This window comes from Eretmochelys imbricata, chromosome 3 (genome assembly GCF_965152235.1).
Source record: "Eretmochelys imbricata isolate rEreImb1 chromosome 3, rEreImb1.hap1, whole genome shotgun sequence".
Lineage (NCBI taxonomy): Eukaryota > Metazoa > Chordata > Testudines > Cheloniidae > Eretmochelys > Eretmochelys imbricata.
Genome location: NC_135574.1, coordinates 45,053,385 through 45,075,576, shown reverse-complemented (window position 1 = coordinate 45,075,576; position 22,192 = coordinate 45,053,385). Strand labels below are relative to the sequence as shown.

Genomic DNA, 22,192 nt, shown 5'->3' with positions numbered 1-22,192 from the left:
GAGAGAGGCGGCTTCCCCAGAGTCCTGACTGGCTTCGTATGGAGTAGTTCCAGAGCATTGCCCGGTGACTCCATGACAGAGATATCACTGGAAAGGTTATCATTTACTGAATGATTATCCTATTTGTATGCACGTGTCATTTTTGTATCTGTATTAGAAATATTGACTATGTATCTGTGTTACAAATATATCTACACCTGGGTAACGCCCACTAGACAAAAGACTCTCAGTCTAGATGGCTGGTTAAGAAGGGCCCATTCAGGTTAATGAGCCATTAGGAAAACAACAGGCCTTAGAAGAAGCTTATCTTCCTGAACCTGGGGACGCTACAAACAGACTCCGAGTTATGGCTACTGTAACACTACAGGGTCATGTGCCCAGTCACCTGATGCTGGACTCCATCTTGGGATACCAGTGTTTTTCAACTGACAGATGTGGGAACCAAGCTTTGAAACAAAGGGTTCCTGTGATATGCAAAAGCTATATAAGGAAGGGGAGTGACATCATGGGGGTTCTTTACTGACTCCCCAACCCAGAAGACTCTTGAAAACACCTAAGGAACAGAAAGACTGAACTGAGGGAAGTGCTGGACGCAGGCTGAAGGGATTTTTAACCTGTGAATGAAACATCTGGAGATTCCAAGCTGTAAGTTAGTGCAGCTTGCCCCTTTAGAATCTGAAACATGCTGGTATCTTCATTTAGAGTGAGAATTTGCTATTCATATCTGATCTATGTAGTATATTAAGCTTAGTTTGTGTTTATTAGCTAGGTAATCTGTTTTAATATTGCTATCCCTTATAATCACTTAAAATCTATCTTTTGTAGTTAATAAACTTGATTTTGCTTTGTCTAAAACCAGTGTGTGTGGGGAAATCATAAATCAGGGCAGAGAGCTGTTGGATATTTCCTCTCCACATTGAGGGAGGGGGTGAATTTCATGAGCTTACTCTGCACAGTCCTCTGTGCAGCGTAAGAAGGTAAAATTTTGGGTTTACACCCGGGGGGGAAAGGGGGAATGAGGTGTATCTGAGTATCTGGAAAGTTCCTTAGCTGAAGCTTCCCCACGCACAGCTGATCACAGCATCTCTGTGTAACTGCAGCTGGGTGTGTCCCTACCTGCATGTGTGCTGGTAAAATTGCAGGCTGAGAGAGGGCTTGGCAGGCTGGGACAGCAGTACAGTGTAAAGGGAACCTAGGCTGTTAGGTCAGGGGGGCTTAGTGGTATCCTAGTTTCAAGTGGCATCCTAGGGGGAACCAGTCACACACTTTATTTACCTTTCTCAATTCTGAAAAAACTGACCCTTTATTCCTACTCTTTGTTTTCTGTCTTTTAACCAGTTACTGATCCATGAGAGGACCTTCCCTCTTATCCCAGCAGTACTTACTTTGCTTAAGAGCCTTTGGTGAGGGACCTTGTTAAAGGCTTTCAGAAAAAGTACAAGTACACAATATCAACTGAATCACCCTTGTCCACATGCTTGGTGAATACCTCAAAGAATTCTAATAGATTGGTAAGGCATGATTTCCTTTTAGAAAGCCCTATTGACTTTTTCCCTACACACCATGTTCATCTGTGTCTGGTAATTCTGTTATTTACTATATAGTTTCAACCAGTTTGCATGGTAATGAAGTTATCTTTACTGGCCTATAATTGCCCATAGGGCTGTCCATTCATCACAGTTGACTCAAGCGATTAACTCAAAACAAACTCGAGTAAAAAATTAATCATGATTAATCACAGTTTTAATCACACTTACATTTAAATTGCTTTTTATTATTCGCAAAAAGAAAAGGAGTACTTGTGGCACCTTAGAGACTAACCAATTTATTTGAGCATGAGCTTTCGTGAGCTACAGCTCACTTCATCAGATGTATACCGTGGAAACTGCAGCAGACTTTATATATACACAGAGAATATGAAACAATACCTCCTCCCACCCCACTGTCCTGCTGGTACCAGCAGGACAGTGGGGTGGGAGGAGGTATTGTTTCATATTCTCTGTGTATATATAAAGTCTGCTGCAGTTTCCACGGTATACATCTGATGAAGTGAGCTGTAGCTCACGAAAGCTCATGCTCAAATAAATTGGTTAGTCTCTAAGGTGCCACAAGTACTCCTTTTCTTTTTGCGAATACAGACTAACACGGCTGTTACTCTGAAACCTGTCACTTTTTATTATTGTTTATAATAAAAAATTTGATGTTTTTCTACTTTTTCAAATATATTGATTTCAATTACAACACAGATCACAAAGTCTGCAGTGCTCAGTTTATATTATATTTTATTACAAATATTTGCACTGTAAAAAACAAAACTACTATTTTTCCATTCACCTCATACAAGTACTATAATGCAATCTCTTTATATGAGAGTGCAAGTTACAAATGTAGATTTTTGTTTGTTACATAACTGCACTCAAAAACACCACAATGTCAAACTTTAGAACCTGCAAGTCCACTCAGTCCTACTTCATGTTCAGCCAATTGCTAAGACAAACAAGTTCGTTTACATTTACAGGAGATACTGTTGCCTGCTTCTTATTTACAATGTCACCTGAAAGCGAGAACAGAAGTTCACATGGCATTTTTGTACCCTGCGTTGCAAGGTATTTATGTGCCAGATATGCTAAACATTCATATGCGCCTTCATGCTTCACCCACCATTCCAGAAGACATGCCTACATGCTGATGACACTCGTTAAAAAAATAACGTGTTAATTAAATTTGTGACAGAACTCTTTGAGGGAGAATTTTATGTCTCCTGCTCCATGGTTTCACTTGCATTCTGCCATATATTTTGTGGTATGGCAGTCTCGGATGACAACTAAGCATATGTTATTCGATTTAAGAACATTTTCACTGCAGATTTGACAAAACGCAAAGAAGGTACCAATATGAGATTTCTAAAGATAGCTATAGCACTCAATCCAGCATTTAAGACTCTGAAGTGCCTTCCAAAACGTGAGAAGGAGGCATGGAACATGTCAGAAGTCTTAAAAGAGCAACACTCCGATTTGGAAACTACAGAACCTGAACCACCAAAAAAGAAAATGAACCACCTGTTGGTGGCGTCAGACTCAGATGATGAAAATGAATGTGCGTCAGTCCATACTGTGTTGGACAGTTATTGAGCAGAACCAGTCATCAGCATGGAAGCATGTCCTCTGGAATGGTGGCCGAAGCACGAAGGCGCATATGAATGTTTAGCATATCTGGCACGTAAATACTTTGCAACACCAGCTACAATAGTGTTATGTGAACCCCTGCTCTCACTTTCAGGTGACATTGTAAATAAGAAGCAGGCAGCATTATCTCCCGTAAACGTAACCAAAATTGTTTGTCTTAATGGTTGGCTGACCAAGAAGTAGGACTGAGTGGACTTGTAGGCTATAAAGTTATACATTGTTTTGTTTTTGAGTGTAGTTATGTAATACAAAAAAAAAAAATCTACATTTGTAAGTTGCACTTTTATGTAAAGAGATTGCACTGGAGTATTGTATGAGGTGAACTGAAAAATACTATTTCTTGTTTCTTTTTTACATTGCAAAAATTTGCACTGTACACTTTGTATTCTGTATTTTGATTGAAATCAATATTTGAAAATGTAAAAAAAAATCCAAAAATATTTAAAAACAATAGAATACCATTTAACAGTGCGATTTAAACCGCAATTAATTGTGATTTTTTTTAAATCTTGTGATTAATCACGATTTTTTTAACAGTTTGACAGCCCTAATTGAAAGGCTCGCCTCTAGAGTCTTTTTTTTTTTTTTTTTTTTTTAAATCAGCATTACATTAGGTATCCTCCAGTCATCTGGTACAGAGGCTGATTTAAGTGATAGGTTACATACCACAGTTACTAGTTCTGCAATTTCATATTTGAGTTTCTTCAGAACCCTTGGGCTTAGTGATTTATTACTGTTTAATTTATCAGCTTGTAAAAAATTAAGACACCTAAATCTGGAACAGTTCCACACATTTGTCACCTAAAAAGAATGTCTCAGCAGTGGGAATCTTCCGCACATTCTCTGAGTGAAGACTGATGCAAAGGATTCATTTAGTTTCTCCACAACGGCCTTGTCTTCAAGTTCTCCTTTTGCTTCCAGCATCAGACTGTCTGAACTACACACACAAAAGTTTATATAGCACTACTAAAAGAAAAGATAACCAATAGCGAACCAAGACAGTAAGCCACAAGAACAAGGATGGGTATTTACCTCATGTTGTTCCTCATGCTCTTTCATTACAGTTCTTACACTTTACATGCTTTTCAAATCAAGGGGAGAACTTTTTGCTTACTTTTACCACTTGTATTCAAATATAAGCATGTTTTCCCAAATCTCGCAGGGATATTTATCCTCACAACACATTAAGGATTGTGAAACACTCTGAGATATGCTAATAAAAAGTGCTATATAAGAAAGGTTGTCTCATTGAAGTCAAAACCTGAGTATGTCACACTACACTATAATACAAATTATCTAGAATAAATTTTTTTACTTAGTACATTTAAAATTTTAAAAAATATATTTCACAGAACTTAAAATTACATTATTTACCTGGCAGCAATGCACTTGCAGAACTGGTGACACCAAGAGACTCTCCATATCCAGGTTGTGTTGAATTAAGTGTAGACATTTGTGAAGCTAAAATATAATTTATGAATACTTTATTACACTTTTTTTCCCTAGGAAAGTTTCAAATTTAAAATGCTCATCTATGCTAAGAGACAAATCCAAGACATCATTAACATCCTTACTGTGAGGCAAAACACGCACATACAAAATTATAAGCAAACAGGCCTGTGATATATTTGCAACCAATACCATTTTCTGATATATTAAACTTCCATAAGTCAAGAAAGCTAAAATGCTTCAACCTGGCTATCTCAGTCCCTCCCTAAATATTTTTAGGTGTCTAAGTATGGGTTTAGAAGCCTAACTTTAGGCTCCTATTTCTGAACATTTTGGCCTGTGGGTATAAACAAGTTCACAAGTGCTTTGTTAAAGTACTGAAAGTCTAAATAGCTTTGTATTGTAAACAGTGAAGGGAATTTAATTTGAAGTGAAAAGATAAATTATGCCACTAAGGGAAAATACAATTTTAGCCCTTAACGCTGCAAACACTCGTGCACCTACTAAAATTTCAAGCACTTGAATGATCCCATTGAAATCAGTAGGACTATTTATGTGAGTAAAGTTATGGATGTGCTTAAATGTTTGCTGGATCGAGGCCTTAATCTTCATTGTTTTGAATTCTGCAGATAGTTCTGTAAATTCAAATACCAGTTGTAGCATTTGCAAATACAGTGTTTATACTTCAGTTCATTGTAAATTTTAATATTACAAATAGCACAAATTTGCACAGCTTAATATAGCCACAAGCCAATTTAAACCTGTTTCTTAAAAAAAATATTTAAATCAGTTATTTCAAATCAGACCACCCAATGCTACTTTGTATAGTAAATTAGTAACATTTAGATTGCATACGATTTTTATCTATCATGAGCTCTCCCTTTTACAGTGACCTGACATTAAGTATATGAATAAAAATTTAAAAAAAAAGGAAAAAGCTGGTTTAGTTTGAATTTTCAAAAAGGTCCATATTTGTGGAATTTTGTTCAAAACCAGAGGACTATACTATTACAAAAATCAATATTTTAATATTCAATTTGTTTTAAACAAATTTATTCCCATAAAACATACTTCAAAACAAAAACAGATTCTGCAAAATAGCATGTTTCTGTTATGAAATATATATTTTTAAATCTAAAAAAACATGAGTCAAGAAATGTGATTAAATAAGATTTCACTCTCACAAAGTGTTACTTGCATAATTCTACTATGCATATCAGCAGAACCACTGCAGTTTATGTTATCTGACAATCACGGATTTCAGTTAAAGTATGAAACGTCAGATAGTATTTAAATAGACATATTAGGGAATATTAAAATAATAGCACTAGGGAGTGGGAAGAATCTTTAAGAATTTCCAGTATTTCTGTGGTTAGTGGGAATGTTTTTAGTAGCAGGAACAAAAATGTTAAATTTACCAAGTTGCTGCTCATGACTGGAGTGTGACAGAGTGGTATGTGGCTGGTTATTATGAAGTATTATAGAAACGTAGGGCTGAAAGGGACCTTGAGAAGTTAAAGTCCAGCCCCCTGCACTGTGGCAGGACCATAGAATCATAGAATATCAGGGTTGGAAGGGACCTCAGGAGGTCATCTAGTCCAACCCCCTGCTCAAAAGCAGGACCCATCCCCAATTAAATCATCCCAGCCAGGGCTTTGTCAAGCCTGACCTTAAAAACTTCTAAGGAAGGAGATTACACCGCCTCCCTAGGCAACGCATTCCAGTGTTTCACCACCCTCCTAGTGAAAAAGTTTTTCCTAATATCCAATCTAAACCTCCCCCACTGCAACTTGAGACCATTACTCCTTGTCCTGTCCTCTTCCACCACTGAGAATAGTCTAGAACCATCCTCTCTGGAACCACCTCTCAGGTAGTTGAAAGCAGCTATCAAATCCCCCCTCATTCTTCTCTTCTGCAGGCTAAACAATCCCAGTTCCCTCAGCCTCTCCTCATAAGTCATGTGTTCCAGACCCCTAATCATTTTTGTTGCCCTTCGCTGGACTCTCTCCAATTTATCCACATCCTTCTTGTAGTGTGGGGCCCAAAACTGGACACAGTACTCCAGATGAGGCCTCACCAATGTCAAATAGAGGGGGACGATCACGTCCCTCGATCTGCTCGCTATGCCCCTACTTATACATCCCAAAATGCCATTGGCCTTCTTGGCAACAAGGGCACACTGTTGACTCATATCCAGCTTCTCGTCCACTGTCACCCCTAGGTCCTTTTCCGCAGAACTGTTGCCTAGCCATTCGGTCCCTAGTCTGTAGCTGTGCATTGGGTTCTTCCGTCCTAAGTGCAGGACTCTGCACTTGTCCTTGTTGAACCTCATCAGATTTCTTTTGGCCCAATCCTCCAATTTGTCTAGCTCCCTCTGTATCCTATCCCTGCCCTCCAACATACCTACCACTCCTCCCAGTTTAGTATCATCCGCAAATTTGCTGAGAGTGCAATCCACACCATCCTCCAGATCATTTATGAAGATATTGAACAAAACCAGCCCCAGGAACGACCCCTGGGGCACTCCACGTGACACCGGCTGCCAACTAGACATGGAGCCATTGATTACTACCCGTTGAGCCCGACAGTCTAGCCAACTTTCTACCCACCTTATAGTGCATTCATCCAGCCCATCCATGCCTGATAGATGTTTGTCTAATCTGTTTTTAAAAACCTCCAATGATCGGGATTCCACAACCTCCCCTGGAAGCCTATTCCAGTGCTTAACTACCCTTATAGTTAGAAAGTTTTTCTTAATATTTAGCCTAAACCTCTAGTGCCGAAGATTAAGTCTATTACATCCTGTCCTACTTTCAGTGGACATGAACATTTGTTCACCATCCTCTTTATAGAAGCACTTAACTTAGCAGGTCCCCCCTCAGTCTTCTTTTCTCAAGACTAAACATGCCCAGTTTTTGTTTTTTAACCTTTCCTCATAGGTCAGGTTTTCAAAAAGCTCCATGTTGTATTAGGACATCCATTTGGTATTACTTGCTGAACACATGACTAACCTGGTCCAAGGCCAGGCTATTATGAGATATTCCAATCGGCTGCCCAGAAAGGTGTGAGACGACACATTGGAGAACAATCTGAGAAGCCCCCAAGCCAAACAAAAAAATAAAAAATCTAGGGTCATTGAACGGTTGTCTTTCAACTACCAGTTCTCCATGGAACAACTGATTCTCTACACAGGAGCCCAGAGAGAGAACAAGGCAAAGTGGTAAAGACTATTTAAGAAGAGTTTCTCTTTGAAGTAGATCATTCATCGCCACATGCCAAAAGTAACGGTCAGGCAGGAGAGACTCTGCCTAGCCTGAAATGCTGACAAGACCTCACACTCTCAGACGGGTTGAGATTAGACTGGGCAGGAGGAGTTGTGCATCTCAGGTATTCTGTCATTTTGCAAAGATCTGTAACCCTAGTGCTTTTTCAGAGTAAAGTGACTGTGGTTAAAAAACTTTCATTGCTAAGCCTATGTTCCTTGCCTTTCTGCCACAATGACCCTGAAATCTGTGGCTAACAGTTAAGCCTTAAGACAAACTCTGCAGGAGAGTGTGCAAGGAAATAGGAGCTCACGCGGTTTGAGACACTGGTTCCAGTGTTTTGGGTAGCTGGACTGTGGAGTCCCAAGGATGGGCTCAGACAAAAAGATCTCACCCTAGGAGTGTACCTTGGAGTCCAAAACTAGAAACAGATTAGACTCAGCCCAGACCCAGGTGGCTTAAAAACACATGGGACCCAGCATTTGGGTCCACTTACAACAGACTGGTGACTGTCTAGAAGGGGACTAGACCAGGGAACATGTAGCAATAGTGCAGAATACAATTCTTTAAATGGGTGGAGCAACAAAGTTCTGTTGGTGAATTGTAGACAGGTATTCGTACTAACACATCTGCGGATCCTAAACGACACACTCTGAAGACAGAGTGCAAAGGAAAAAGCTCAATTTTCTACCTGTTTTCAACCCCCAAAATAGGAAGAGTCCAGGAGGTTGACCATGGGATATTTTATGAAACTGGACTATTAGTCTATGTCTATATTTAAACCCCTACACTAGCACAGTGACAGCACTTCCACTATACCACTGTAGCGCTTCAGTGTAGACACTCACTACAGCGATGGGAGGGATTCTCCCATCACCGTAAGGACTCCACCCCTCACCCCAGCCCTGAGAGGTGATTGTTAAGTCGATAAAAGAATTCTTCCATTGACCCAGCGCTGTCTACACCGGGGGTTAGGTGTAGCGACGTAGCTGAGTCGACGTAACCTTTTAGTGCAGATCTGGCCGTAGGACTGTGAGCATTGTACCACTACTCTCCACCATGCTTAGATCCATGCTGCCATCCAGAGTTACCTATGCTGCCCATGCAATTTTTATCTCTGGCAAAAGAGGGTGCAAGGAATTCCAGAGAGCAACGATCCTGATATTTGTGGGTTCCACCAGTTGTTCACATCAGATTTCACTGGGTAAGGGGTAAAAACAATGGAGGTTCATTTGTGGAGGGGGTATATCATCTCATCTTCAATTCTACTTTATGATCATCATCTTGAAGTACCCAAAGTTTTTTGGGAAAAAAAAAAAAAACTTAAGCTACTCTAGAAACTAGGATGACTTCATCTACCACTGAACTACTAATTCTGGGCTGAAATGGAGCACAAAGCAATAATCAACAGTTTAGATTACAAGAAATATTGTAAACAATTTTAACTGCAGGAAGAAGGTAATTAAGATATTATTTCACCAGCACCCCCACTTTTGCAAGAGGTGTCAAAGGTTCTTTAAAGACTACAAGCAGTCAAGAATTTGGTTTTACATATTCTCTGAAAGACAGCATCTCCCAACACTATGCTATGTCAATAGTTCAACACTCAGAGGGCAGAGCCCTCATTCTAATGGATTACTAGCACCTATGGGTTCCTTGGAAATCCCTTATCCAAGCAATGACTTAACCCTGCTTGACTTCAATGATTTCAACATAAAAATCGCATCACTACTGGTTGTCGGACCAAGAGTCCTCTATTTGGTTTAAATATTTATATATTTCTAATCATGCATTTTCAGTTTAAGTCAGGATAAGCAGATGTTTCACAGCAACATCATTTATCAAATCAAAAGAAAATTACAGAGTCCTGGAATGTGTCCAGGGCTAGCATCAACATAATTCAGCGAGAAAGATGCAACCATTTATGCTTTTTAATTAATTCATAAGGCTTAACTCCTTACCGGTAGGGGAAAGATTTTCCCTTTTTTCCTTCATGTCCTTTATTCTCTTTTCCATTGCACTGCACTGATCTTTAATCTTATTTGTAGGGCTATATGCAAGTGAACCATCATCCTCAAATAATAAAACAGGTATATCGGTTTCTAAAAAAGTAATTGTAATTTGCAAATATGAGGCTGCATTATTTGAACAGAGCATAAATTTTTAAAAGTACTAAGTTGTATTTTTAAATTCAAAGTTACTTAAAAACTGCATTTCTATAATGCTGTCAGTACCATAAGTTTAATAATGCTGAATTCCAAACAACTCCTTAAAAAAAAGTCCAATACTACTTTTTAAATTACTAAAAAGTAAATTATTCTTTAATATCAAAGCATGCATAATACATATAGTAGCTTTTCTTAATGAGAATTCATATTATAAATAACTATGTTAACTTCAATTATAAAGTGATAAAAGAAAAATAAGCTATATCTTATGTGTTCTCTTGAAACTTAAAACAAAGATATTTTGGCATTTCTTTTTGGCGCAGAGTTTAATTTTTACAATCTAACCAGAACTATGTATTAACTCACCGGTTGCTGTTTTTTGTATATCTAGTTCTTTAGCCATCAGGTCCAATTTTTTTTGTAGTCTTTTATCATTTTCTGGTGTTTTTTCAATGAAGTCTTTGGGCTGCATGCATTTGTGCTACAAGATTAACACAGCATAAATCTCTCATAATTAACTTGTACTTAACATTTCTCAATTTTATCATGTAATACTATGTGTATTATATGATCATTCTACATCATTTATGACTCCAGGTAAATCCCATTTAGCCAGCCATGGATAGACTAAAAAATTTAGGGGGAAATTTCAATGAGAGTTTCAGTATGGATTAAGGAAAAAATGATTTCCGAGTTATCAGAATGACCAGTAAGAAATCAGACAAAACCACTGTGGACATTTTAATAAGCATTTGAAAATATGGAATATTTTAGACTTGGATTAACATTTTCTAAAGTGCCTAAGCATATGTCTACACTGCATCTGGGAGATAAGAGTCCCAGCACAGGCAGGCAGATACCCTATCTCTGCTTGAGTTAGCATGCTAGAAATAGCAGTGCATGTATGTTACAGCATAGGCAGCTGCTCATGCTAGCTGTCCAAGCTCAGACTCAGGGAGTCAGATGGCCTTGTACTTGGGTGGCATTTTAAAATTACACACTCACTTTTTTAATTAGAAGGGGTAACCCTTCATTAGTATATATTGCAGGAAATAATGATTCATCAACACGGGCACCAGCTTCTCTGCATCTGTACAATATAATAAATAAGTAGTTAATACATTTACTTTGTTTAGAAATAGAATTTAATTTAAAAATGGTAAAAAGGCCATACCGATTAGCCACAACAAATATCTAAATTAACAAAGAGAACAGACCAAGAAAGAATACCTGAGGGGAAGTGGAAAACCCAAAAACTGTTTCTCTGACTCCTTAGTTTGCCCAGCAGGCAGAGAGCTCCTTACAAAGTCCATCTGGCATGACTTAGCTCTCCATCATGCCAGTGGCCTTGACCTGCATCTGGGAACTAAAGGTCTCCTTTGATCAGGCAGTGAACTTCTTTTGAAGTGCCTATAAATTAAGGACTTAATTTCCTTGCCGAGAGTCTATTCTCTCAAATCAGGGTCCACAAAATCTCACGGGTAAGCAATAGTTTGAAAAGAAAGGGTTTGCAATCAGGCAGATGAGAAAGAGGCCCTATCCCATCTTAACTTTCACTTTTAATCATTCCTCACCCAGTCTTCTCCCAGTTTCCTCACTCCACACAAGAAATTCTGTGAAGGAACAAGCCCCTGACAAGGTCCATTGTTACTCATCCAGCTGACTTTGGCAAACATGCTGCCTCAAGCCAGTCAGCTATGTTTCTTCCATTTTTCCTGCTGGTAGTTTGATCTGAGAATATTAGGACTAAAATCTTTGTTAGCTGGGGTCCTATCCATCTGTAGTTTTGAATAATTTGAGGGAAGTTGGGACACCATTTTGGGTACTAATATAGAATACACTACATAAAACAAAGAGCTAAAAAAACAATTTTGACCAGAAACAGTAAAAGAGTTTCATTACTCTACAATCTTTCAATAAATAATAGAATTGACTATGGAAAAAAAATTATGAATCATTAACACTGCACTAGGAATTTCTGATAGAGTAATTCAAATATGTGATTCTAGTGACACCTAGTGATCTTACATTTATAAAGTACACATTTTCAGAACTACAGTACAGCATGATTTGAGTAATTCTAAGTTTTGGAGTAGAAAATATACGAACGAATTTCTTCACGGCCACAGATCTGTTTTATGCAAAACGTGCAGTTTCAAATAGTTAATTTTAGTACATTAATCTGAATTTACTGGGGTTTTCTGAAACATCAAGCAAAAGTGATTTCAAAAAACATGATAATCAATGAGCTTTAAACAACTGGCTATTATTAAATCCCAGATGCTACCACCAATGGAACATAACTAGACTATCTTAAATGTGAAAAAAAGTTATATTAACAGCACTGAGGCAGAGAAAATTTAAACAGAAGTCAGAAAATGAAAACATTTGTCCAATTCGCATAAGATCAGTTAAACTGTTAATAAAAGCACCTTTTAATATTTAATATATGCAATGTGAATGAGTTACACATTTCTGAGAACATTGATTTGCATTTCCTAGCATTCTGTGTAGAAATCTGGAGCCTTAATGCTACATCAGTATAGTTTTTAAAGAGACACATTGAATTTAGAAATTTCAGTTCCCTGTAGCATCTGAACACCTTTCCTCCAAACTTAATTTGGGATCTAAGATGAACGTGTGTGTTAAACACACACACAACTTTCAATAATCTAAGAAGAAATCAGTGCCAATCAGGTTGAATTGCATAGCATCTCTGATGAAATATTCCATAAAAACTGGTGAGATAATGTTTACAAATAGACAAGACCTGGATTTCTAAAGCAAAAATAAGTGTTTTTCTGCTTAACACATGAAACAAAAACACCTTTCAGATCTACATATTCCACAAAGAATAATTTCTGCTCTTCTGCTTTTGAGTTCTCTTTACTTTTTGGCATTTTCTGACTTTTCAGTGCTTAGCCTTGCAAATTTAACATTATTTTAACAGTATTTCTCTCTCTAATAGACTTGTAAGTAAAGTGGTGGCATTATATTGCGCTCAGATACAAATAGAGATTACCCTTGCCCCAAAAAGCTTTTCAAATAAAATTCAGACTGATGCAACACGAACACTAGAGACACATGAGGTTGGAGCTCAAACTGTGGTTTTGTAAAAAGCCTCTAATACTAAATTAGGTTCTCATGGAGGTACTCTATACATTGTCTGAGGCACCTGTAGGGATGCTATTCTCAGGAAACTCTTGCTGTCAGGGTTGAGAAATAATTGAGGTTTTCCCATACTCAGCACTTAGGTTTCCAGTATTTATGGAATTCTGATTGACCTGGGAGATATATTCTGCATCAGTGTTTGAACTTTATTCACTTAACTAACTAGACAATTGGCTGTTTTCCTTTTGAATGACAGGAATGTGATCAATCACCATAGCCTCTTCGCTCTTTAGCTGTTTCCTCTCAACAACCAGGTAGCTTAATTCCATTTTCCTGGCTATAGATGACATGGTATTTTATTCTAGGCCACGGACTGGTCTTTATAATATAAAGCCCTGTCTGAGCAGAGCAACCACAAGGGGTTTACTCAGATGCATGAGTTCCAAAAGTATGGAATACTTAGTGCTCCCCTCTGGCTGAGGGGACGGAGCTTCATTGGGGGCTGGTTAAAGTCTGCGAATGAACCCCTCACAGGAAATAAGGACTATGACAAACCACCACCTTCTGCAAGTATCAGGCTCATTTATTTGACCTGCCTTGTCTAACAAACTAATAGCAGCATGTGTAATCTATGAGGCTACGTTTTAGTCACGGGTATTTTTAGTAAGAGTCATGGACAGGTCATGAACAGGTTTCAGAGTAACAGCCGTGTTAGTCCTTATTCGCAAAAAGAAAAGAAGGACTTGTGGCACCTTAGAGACTAACCAATTTATTTGAGCATAAGCTTTCGTGAGCTACAGCTCACTTCATCGCATCCGATGAAGTGAGCTGTGGCTCACGAAAGCTTATGCTCAAATAAATTGGTTCACGGTTGACCGTTCATTGGTTCGCCGTGAACCACGGCCAATGGGAGCTGCGGGGGCGGTGCCTGCAGACAGAGGCAGCGTGCAGAGCCACCTGCCCGCACCTCCGCCTAGGAATGTTGCCACGTCCGGGGAGCACCCCCACCCACCAAGGTAAGCGCTGCCCAGAGCCCTCACCTCCTCCCACTCTCCAATGCCCAGCCCTGAGCCCCCTCTTACACCCAAGCTCCTGCTGCTGATGCAGGGAGACGGGGGACTGAGGTGGCCCAAGACTGCCCCAGCAGTAGCCAGTGCGGCTGGCCTGGGGGCCACCCAAGCTGCTCAGGCAGCCCCCAGGCCAGCTGCAATGGCCACTGCAAAAGTCATAGAATCATAGAATATCAGGGTTGGAAGGGACCCCTGAAGGTCATCTAGTCCAACCCCCTGCTCGAAGCAGGACCAATTCCCAGTTAAATCATCCCAGCCAGGGCTTTGTCAAGCCTGACCTTAAAAACCTCTGAGGAAGGAGATTCTACCACCTCCCTAGGTAACGCATTCCAGTGTTTCACCACCCTCTTAGTGAAAAAGTTTTTCCTAATATCCAATCTAAACCTCCCCCACTGCAACTTGAGACCATTACTCCTCGTTCTGTCATCTGCTACCATTGAGAACAGTCTAGAGCCATCCTCTTTGGAACCCCCTTTCAGGTAGTTGAAAGCAGCTATAAAATCCCCCCTCATTCTTCTCTTCTGCAGGCTAAACAATCCCAGCTCCCTCAGCCTCTCCTCATAAGTCATGTGTTCTAGACCCCTAATCATTTTTGTTGCCCTTCGCTGGACTCTCTCCAATTTATCCACATCCTTCTTGTAGTGTGGGGCCCAAAACTGGACACAGTACTCCAGATGAGGCCTCACCAATGTCGAATAGAGGGGAACGAACACTTCCCTCGATCTGCTCGCTATGCCCCTACTTATACATCCCAAAATGCCATTGGCCTTCTTGGCAACAAGGGCACACTGCTGACTCATATCCAGCTTCTCGTCCACTGTCACCCCTAGGTCCTTTTCTGCAGAACTGCTGCCTAGCCATTCGGTCCCTAGTCTGTAGCGGTGCATTGGATTCTTCCATCCTAAGTGCAGGACTCTGCACTTATCCTTATTGAACCTCATCAGATTTCTTTTGGCCCAATCCTCCAATTTGTTTAGGTCCTTCTGTATCCTATCCCTCCCCTCCAGCGTATCTACCACTCCTCCCAGTTTAGTATCATCCGCAAATTTGCTGAGAGTGCAATCCACACCATCCTCCAGATCATTTATGAAGATATTGAACAAAACCGGCCCCAGGACCGACCCTTGGGGCACTCCACTTGATGCCGGCTGCCAACTAGACATGGAGCCATTCATCACTACCCGTTGAGCCCGACAATCTAGCCAGCTTTCTACCCACGGAGTCACAGAGGTCCCAGAAAGTCACGGAACCCGTGATGAACCTGCAGCCTTAGTAATATTTATTTAAAAAATCCAGAACAAAACACTCCATTGTACACTCTCCTCCCCCTAGGGAGGTGAAAGGATAAATATGTGACAGAGGTTTATCACATTGCTTAATGGACTACTGGAAGATGCTCAGATACCACAGTGATGAGTGTAGTTTAAGAACCTATATAAAACAGAACTTATGCTCTTAACATTGGAACCCCCATGGTTGCTCTGCTCCCACGTCATTCTCTGGATTATTCGAAGAGAGCAAATGGTGGAAACATATGTAGAAGATCCTCTGACTAGGTCTAACACCTGGTTTACACTGGGGGCAGGGGAAAATCGATTTAAGTTATGCAACTTCAGCTACGTGAATAACGTAACTGAAGTTGATGTACTTAGATCTACTTACCGCGATAAGTCGACAGCTGACACTCTCCCGTCGACTTCTCCTGTGCCGCATGCCCTGCTGGAGTACCGGAGTCGACGGGAGAGCATTTGGCGGCCGATCGACCCCTGGCTGGATTGATCGCTGCCCGTAGATCCAGCGGATAATGTAAACAACCCTAAGACACTGCATCCACAGCAAAAGCCCCGGATCACATTTTTTTGAGAAAATATTTGAATTGTGTGTTTAGAAAGTAATCACATGCACCAGAAGGATTGTGACAAAAACTCAAGATGCTGTGACTAACTGGAAGGGCAAAGCTCTGTATTTAAGTGCTGGCATTCATAAGTAAAATAATTTTCTTCTGTGCTGGACAAAATTGTCTATGACACTCAGAGGCTTGTGGATGACAGAAAACCTCCCTATGATATGGCTGTCTGGGTCAACATCAAATTTGAACTTTTTCAAGTGGCTGCTGAGAAACTTCCAAACACAGAACCAATCTATCCCTGCCAGATCTCATAGGAACCAGATTAAATACGGCCCTCATTCTTTCTCCTATGCGGGCACATTCTATATGGAGCTGATTTGTAGAAGCTGGGCAATTTACTCTGATTGTTTGAGGGGGCGAGGGGTAGCATACTAGAAGCTGTTTCCTAGGAAAAAGGAGAAACTCTACTGTGCATTTATTCTGTATTACCTCCGTTGCCCATCTGTCCAAAGTAGTTTTGGCACAGGTCTCTGAGAAGAGAGGGTTGTATGACTATTAGAGAATATATTGTAAAATCAGGTTTACAGTCATTTCACTTTTCAAAATAGAACCACGCTCATCCTCTTTAGGGAACCAACATGCCTTAAAATAGAAATACCAAATGTACATCACTTCAGTATGACCTCTCAAAATGGCCAGTTAGCCATAGTTGTGAAGGTTATTTTAAATATATAAAAAAACATACATTGTACTTTCTTGCAGTTCTTAAAAACATAGTGCTTGTTTAAATTAGACTTGTTTAGATTTCCTCTTCCCCTTAGAAAAAGTCACATTTTTAATATCCAGTACTACTCACTTTTCTACCCAGAGTACAGAAACTAGTTTTACTCCAGTCTTCTGTGCCTTTCGCCACGTAGCCAAATGTCCTTCTTTGAAGACTACATGAGTCACTTGCTTGTTAAAAGTTTTTGAAACCTACAGGATTATACAAAGAGAAGTATTAGTAATTTCAGTTCACTGATCAGCAAACCCTCATGAAATTACATAAAATAGTCCACTTTTATTGCAAGTAGTAATTCAGGGACTTCATAAAAGTTACTGTACAAATTTTAAAGTGTGTATTGTCAAAGATCGTTTTGATCTTTCCTTTCTCAGCAAGAAACACCCAAAAACAAGCTAATTCATTAGTCAAACCAGTACGTTACTAAAGAAGAGCTTTTACCACCTCAAAGCAAGAATTCCACCATGTAAGGTAGGATAAAATGGACTCATGATTTCAAACAGAGGTTTGTTCTAGGCCACCACTTTTTAGCTGCCTGCTGTACCTTTATTTTCAACCCTCCAAATGCCTTGGAAAGGTTGCCTCATTTAAGAAGCCCTAAATATGACTTCGTGCATCAGGAAAGGAGTACTTGTGGCACCTTAGAGACTAACCAATTTATTTGAGCATGAGCTTTCGTGAGCTACAGCTCACTTCATCAGATGCATACCGTGGAAACTGCAGCAGACTTTATATATACACAGAGAATATGAAACAATACCTCCTCCCACCCCACTGTCCTGCTGGTAATAGCTTATCTAAAGTAATCATCAGGTTAGGCCATTTCCAGCACAAATCCAGGTTCTCACCCTCCATCCCCCCCACACAAATTCACTCTCCTGCTGGTGATAGCCCATCCAAAGTGACAACTCTTTACACAATGGATGTAGAAGCCCTCTACACCAACATTCCACACAAAGATGGACTACAAGCCGTCAGGAACACTATCCCCGATAATGTCACGGCTAACCTGGTGGCTGAACTTTGTGACTTTGTGCTTACCCATAACTATTTCACATTTGGGGACAATGTATACCTTCAGATCAGCGGCACTGCTATGGGTACCCGCATGGCCCCACAGTATGCCAACATTTTTATGGCTGATTTAGAACAACGCTTCCTCAGCTCTCGTCCCCTAAATCCCCTACTCTACTTGCGCTATATTGATGACATCTTCATCATCTGGACCCATGGAAAAGAAGCCCTTGAGGAATTCCACCATGATTTCAACAATTTCCATCCCACCACCAACCTCAGCCTGGTCCAGTCCACACAAGAGATCCACTTCCTGGACACTACAGTGCTAATAAACAATGGTCACATAAACACCACCCTATACCAGAAACCTACTGACCGCTATTCCTACCTGCATGCCTCCAGCTTTCACCCTGACCACACCACACGATCCATCGTCTACAGCCAAGCTCTGCGATACAACCGCATTTGCTCCAACCCCTCAGACAGAGACAAACACCTACAAGATCTCTGTCAAGCTTTCTTACAACTACAATACCCACCTGCGGAAGTAAAGAAACAGATTGATAGAGCCAGAAGAGTTCCCAGAAGTCACCTACTACAGGACAGGCCCAACAAAGAAAATAACAGAACGCCACTAGCTGTCACCTTCAGCCCCCAACTAAAACCCCTCCAACGCATTATTAAGTATCTACAACCTATCCTAAAGGATGACCCAACACTCTCACAAATCTTGGGAGACAGGCCAGTCCTTGCCTACAGACAGCCCCGCAACCTGAAGCGAATACTCACCAACAACCACATACCACAAAACAGAACCACTAACACAGGAACTTATCCTTGCAACAAAGCCCGTTGCCAATTGTGCCCACATATCTATTCAGGGGACACCATCACAGGGCCTAATAACATCAGCCACGCTATCAGAGGCTCGTTCACCTGCACATCCACCAATGTGATTTATGCCATCATGTGCCAGCAATGCCCCTCTGCCATGTACATTGGTCAAACTGGACAGTCTCTACGTAAAAGAATAAATGGACACAAATCAGATGTCAAGAATTATAACATTCATAAACCAGTCGGAGAACACTTCAATCTCTCTGGTCACGCAATCACAGACATGAAGGTCGCTATCTTAAAACAAAAAAACTTCAAATCCAGACTCCAGCGAGAAACTGCTGAATTGGAATTCATTTGCAAATTGGATACTATTAATTTAGGCTTAAATAGAGACTGGGAGTGGCTAAGTCATTATGCAAGGTAGCCTATTTCCTCTTCTTTTTCCTACCCCCCCCCCAGATGTTCTGGTTTAACTTGGATTTAAACTTGGAGAGTAGTCAGTTTGGATGAGCTATTACCAGCAGGAGAGTGAGTTTGTGTGTGTATGGGGGTGGGTTTTTGGAGGGGGGTGAGGGAGTGAGAGAACCTGGATTTGTGCAGGAAATGGCCTAACCTGATTATCATGCACATTGTGTAAAGAGTTGTCACTTTGGATGGGCTATCACCAGCAGGAGAGTGAATTTGTGTGGGGGGGTGGAGGGTGAGAAAACCTGGATTTGTGCTGGAAATGGCCTAACCTGATGATTACTTTAGATAAGCTATTACCAGCAGGACAGTGGGGTGGGAGGAGGTATTGTTTCATATTCTCTGTGTATATATAAAGTCTGCTGCAGTTTCCACGGTATGCATCTGATGAAGTGAGCTGTAGCTCACGAAAGCTCATGCTCAAATAAATTGGTTAGTCTCTAAGGTGCCACAAGTACTCCTTTTCTTTTTGCGAATACAGACTAACACGGCTGTTACTCTGAAACCTGTCTTCGTGCATCAGGTATCACAAGAGGTAGACCCAGAAACTAGTCAGCATCATCCAAAATGATAATAAGTGCATCATCATATAATATTAAAGTATGCACAAGGCTGAAGGGTTCTAATGTTACCTCTCTGTAACTGATTTTCATCCATATATACTTTATTTGTACTTTTGAAATGGCCCTCACAGCGGGCTGGTCTACACTACAAAACTAATCACAGCTGGGAAGAATCAAGTTAGCTGACAAGATACTGAGAACAACTATGCGGTCAGTGTGTAACAGCACAAGTCACTTTCATCATCATATTGACTAATCACAATTAAGCCCTCAGGAACTGTATTACACTGACCACTAAATCATGATCATAGTTTCACCTAACTAAACCTTCATAAACATATAAACATGGTAAAATTTTGTAGTGAATACAAGCCCAGTGTTTAGAAAGATGGTGAGTGGTGAAACAATTTGAACAGAATTCTAATGTTCCACCCTTCCTTCATCTAAGTTATTTAAAATTTGCTTTTGACAGGCTTGTAAAATATTATCTTAACCAAACCAAAAATATCCATGTAGCCCTCGAAGCACATGCATTACTCAAGAGATTGCATGATCATCTCCTCACCTCATCCTCTTTGATCTTTTATAGTTCTTGTCAACTTAATTCTCTGAGGCAGGTACTCTGTTTAAGGTTCCATCCATATGTGTGGCACCACAATTAATCACGCTAATAAAGGATGCTGGAAGATTACTAGCATCTTGAAATCTTTTGGTGGGGTTCAAACGGATACCAGTCTGTCAAAAGACAACTCATATTGGGAAAGCTGAACTGACCTATGCACAAATTATAGTGTTGGACTTGAAACTGAAAGAGCTTCTTGGGATGTGTAGATATTGAGCATCTGTCAACCAACTTCACCGTGCACCAGGGACACTCATCCTAAAACACAATTAAAGACTTTGCTAAAAGTTAAGAATGTGTTTTGCAAATGATGAAGAATACAGGTGTTTAAAAATTTTTTTTATATATAAGTTACCTCCACAAATGACTAAGAAATTTGATGTGCAAATTTACTCCTGGCTGTCAGAGTGAGCGATATCAAAAGTTTCATTAATAGATGGACCAAAAAGAAGGATTCAGAAGAATTTCAAACTGCATTTTGCTACTTGTGCTGTCGTCCACTGTCAGAGAACCTTGAAAATCAGCAGCTCAGAATTTTCAAGACCTCAGTGTAATTATAGCCTGGTCCACATGAAACAACACCACTTTATTCAACAGATCTACTCCGAGTTCATTGCGAGTCATATTGCTTTTGTGACAAATTATTATATTACCACAGACCTAGGAGCACTAGTCATGGACGACATCCCCATGGTGCTAGGCATGGTACAAACAGAACAAAGATGGTCCCTGCTCCCGAAAGCTTACAATCTAAGTATAAGACTAGAGACAACTGATGGATACAGACATACAGATGGTTTCTTTGTACTCCCCACAATGAGACAACATTGATCTGCATGATAGGAAGTGGTCTGAGCACTCCAATGGTCTCTAATCATTGTCAACTTTTTCACAGGCATCATAGCAAAGAAGAATTTGAAGGAGGTAACTTTGGGAGCTCCTCCCAACCATGAGAGACAGCATAGTAGAAAGCATGAAGGTGCTTGTTTGAAAATTTAACAAGTGGGCAAGAGAGGCTGGCATCATGAGTCAAACAGAGGTGGTGCCAATATCTTCATAGTAAAAGAAAGATAAGTAAGGTGGGCATAGGTCAAGAAGGGCCTTGAAAGTTAAGACAAGTAGTTTATCTTTGATGCAACAGAGAAGGTGGACGAGCACAAGTCCATGGGGCCGGATGCGTTGCATCCGAGTGTGCTAAAGGAGTTGGCGGATGTGATTGCAGACCCATTGGCCGTTATCTTTGAAAACTCATGGAGATCGGGGGAAGTCCAGGACGACTGGAAAAAGGCTAACATCGTGCCCATCTTTAAAAAAGGGAAGGAGGAGGATCCGGGGAACTACAGGCCAGTCAGCCTCACCTCACTCCCTGGAAAAATCATGGAGCAGGTCCTCAAGGAATCAATTCTGAAGCACTTAGACGAGAGGAAAGTGATCAGGAACAGTCAGCATGTATTCACCAAGGGCAAGTCATGCCTAACTAATCTAACTGCCTTCTATGACGAGATAACTGGCTCTGTGGATGAGGGGAAAGCAGTGGACGTGTTGTTCCTTGACTTTAGCAAAGCTTTTGACACGGTCTCCCACAGTATTCTTGCCAGCAAGTTAAAGAAGTATGGGCTGGATGAACGGACGATAAGGTGGATAGAAACCTGGCTAGATTGTCAGGCTCAACGGGTAGTGATCAATGGCTCCATGTCTAGTTGGCAGCCGGTATCAAGTGGAGTGCCCCAAGGGTCGGTCCTCGGGCTGGTTTTATTAAAGATCTTCATTAATGATCTGGAGGATGGTGTGGATTGCACCCTCAGCAAA

The 22,192-nt window shown here is 40.4% G+C and overlaps 1 protein-coding gene across 1 annotated transcript in view; it reads right to left on the bottom strand.

The window, feature by feature from the left end:
* The window catches only part of MCPH1 (microcephalin 1), a 237,573-nt gene that overhangs the window by 204,014 nt on the left and 11,367 nt on the right, over positions 1–22,192 (bottom strand). The window contains 5 exon segments of the mRNA XM_077811576.1: positions 4,560–4,646; positions 9,859–9,999; positions 10,432–10,546; positions 11,071–11,155; positions 16,952–17,070. Of these exon segments, the coding sequence (XP_077667702.1) occupies positions 4,560–4,646; positions 9,859–9,999; positions 10,432–10,546; positions 11,071–11,155; positions 16,952–17,070 (547 nt within the window).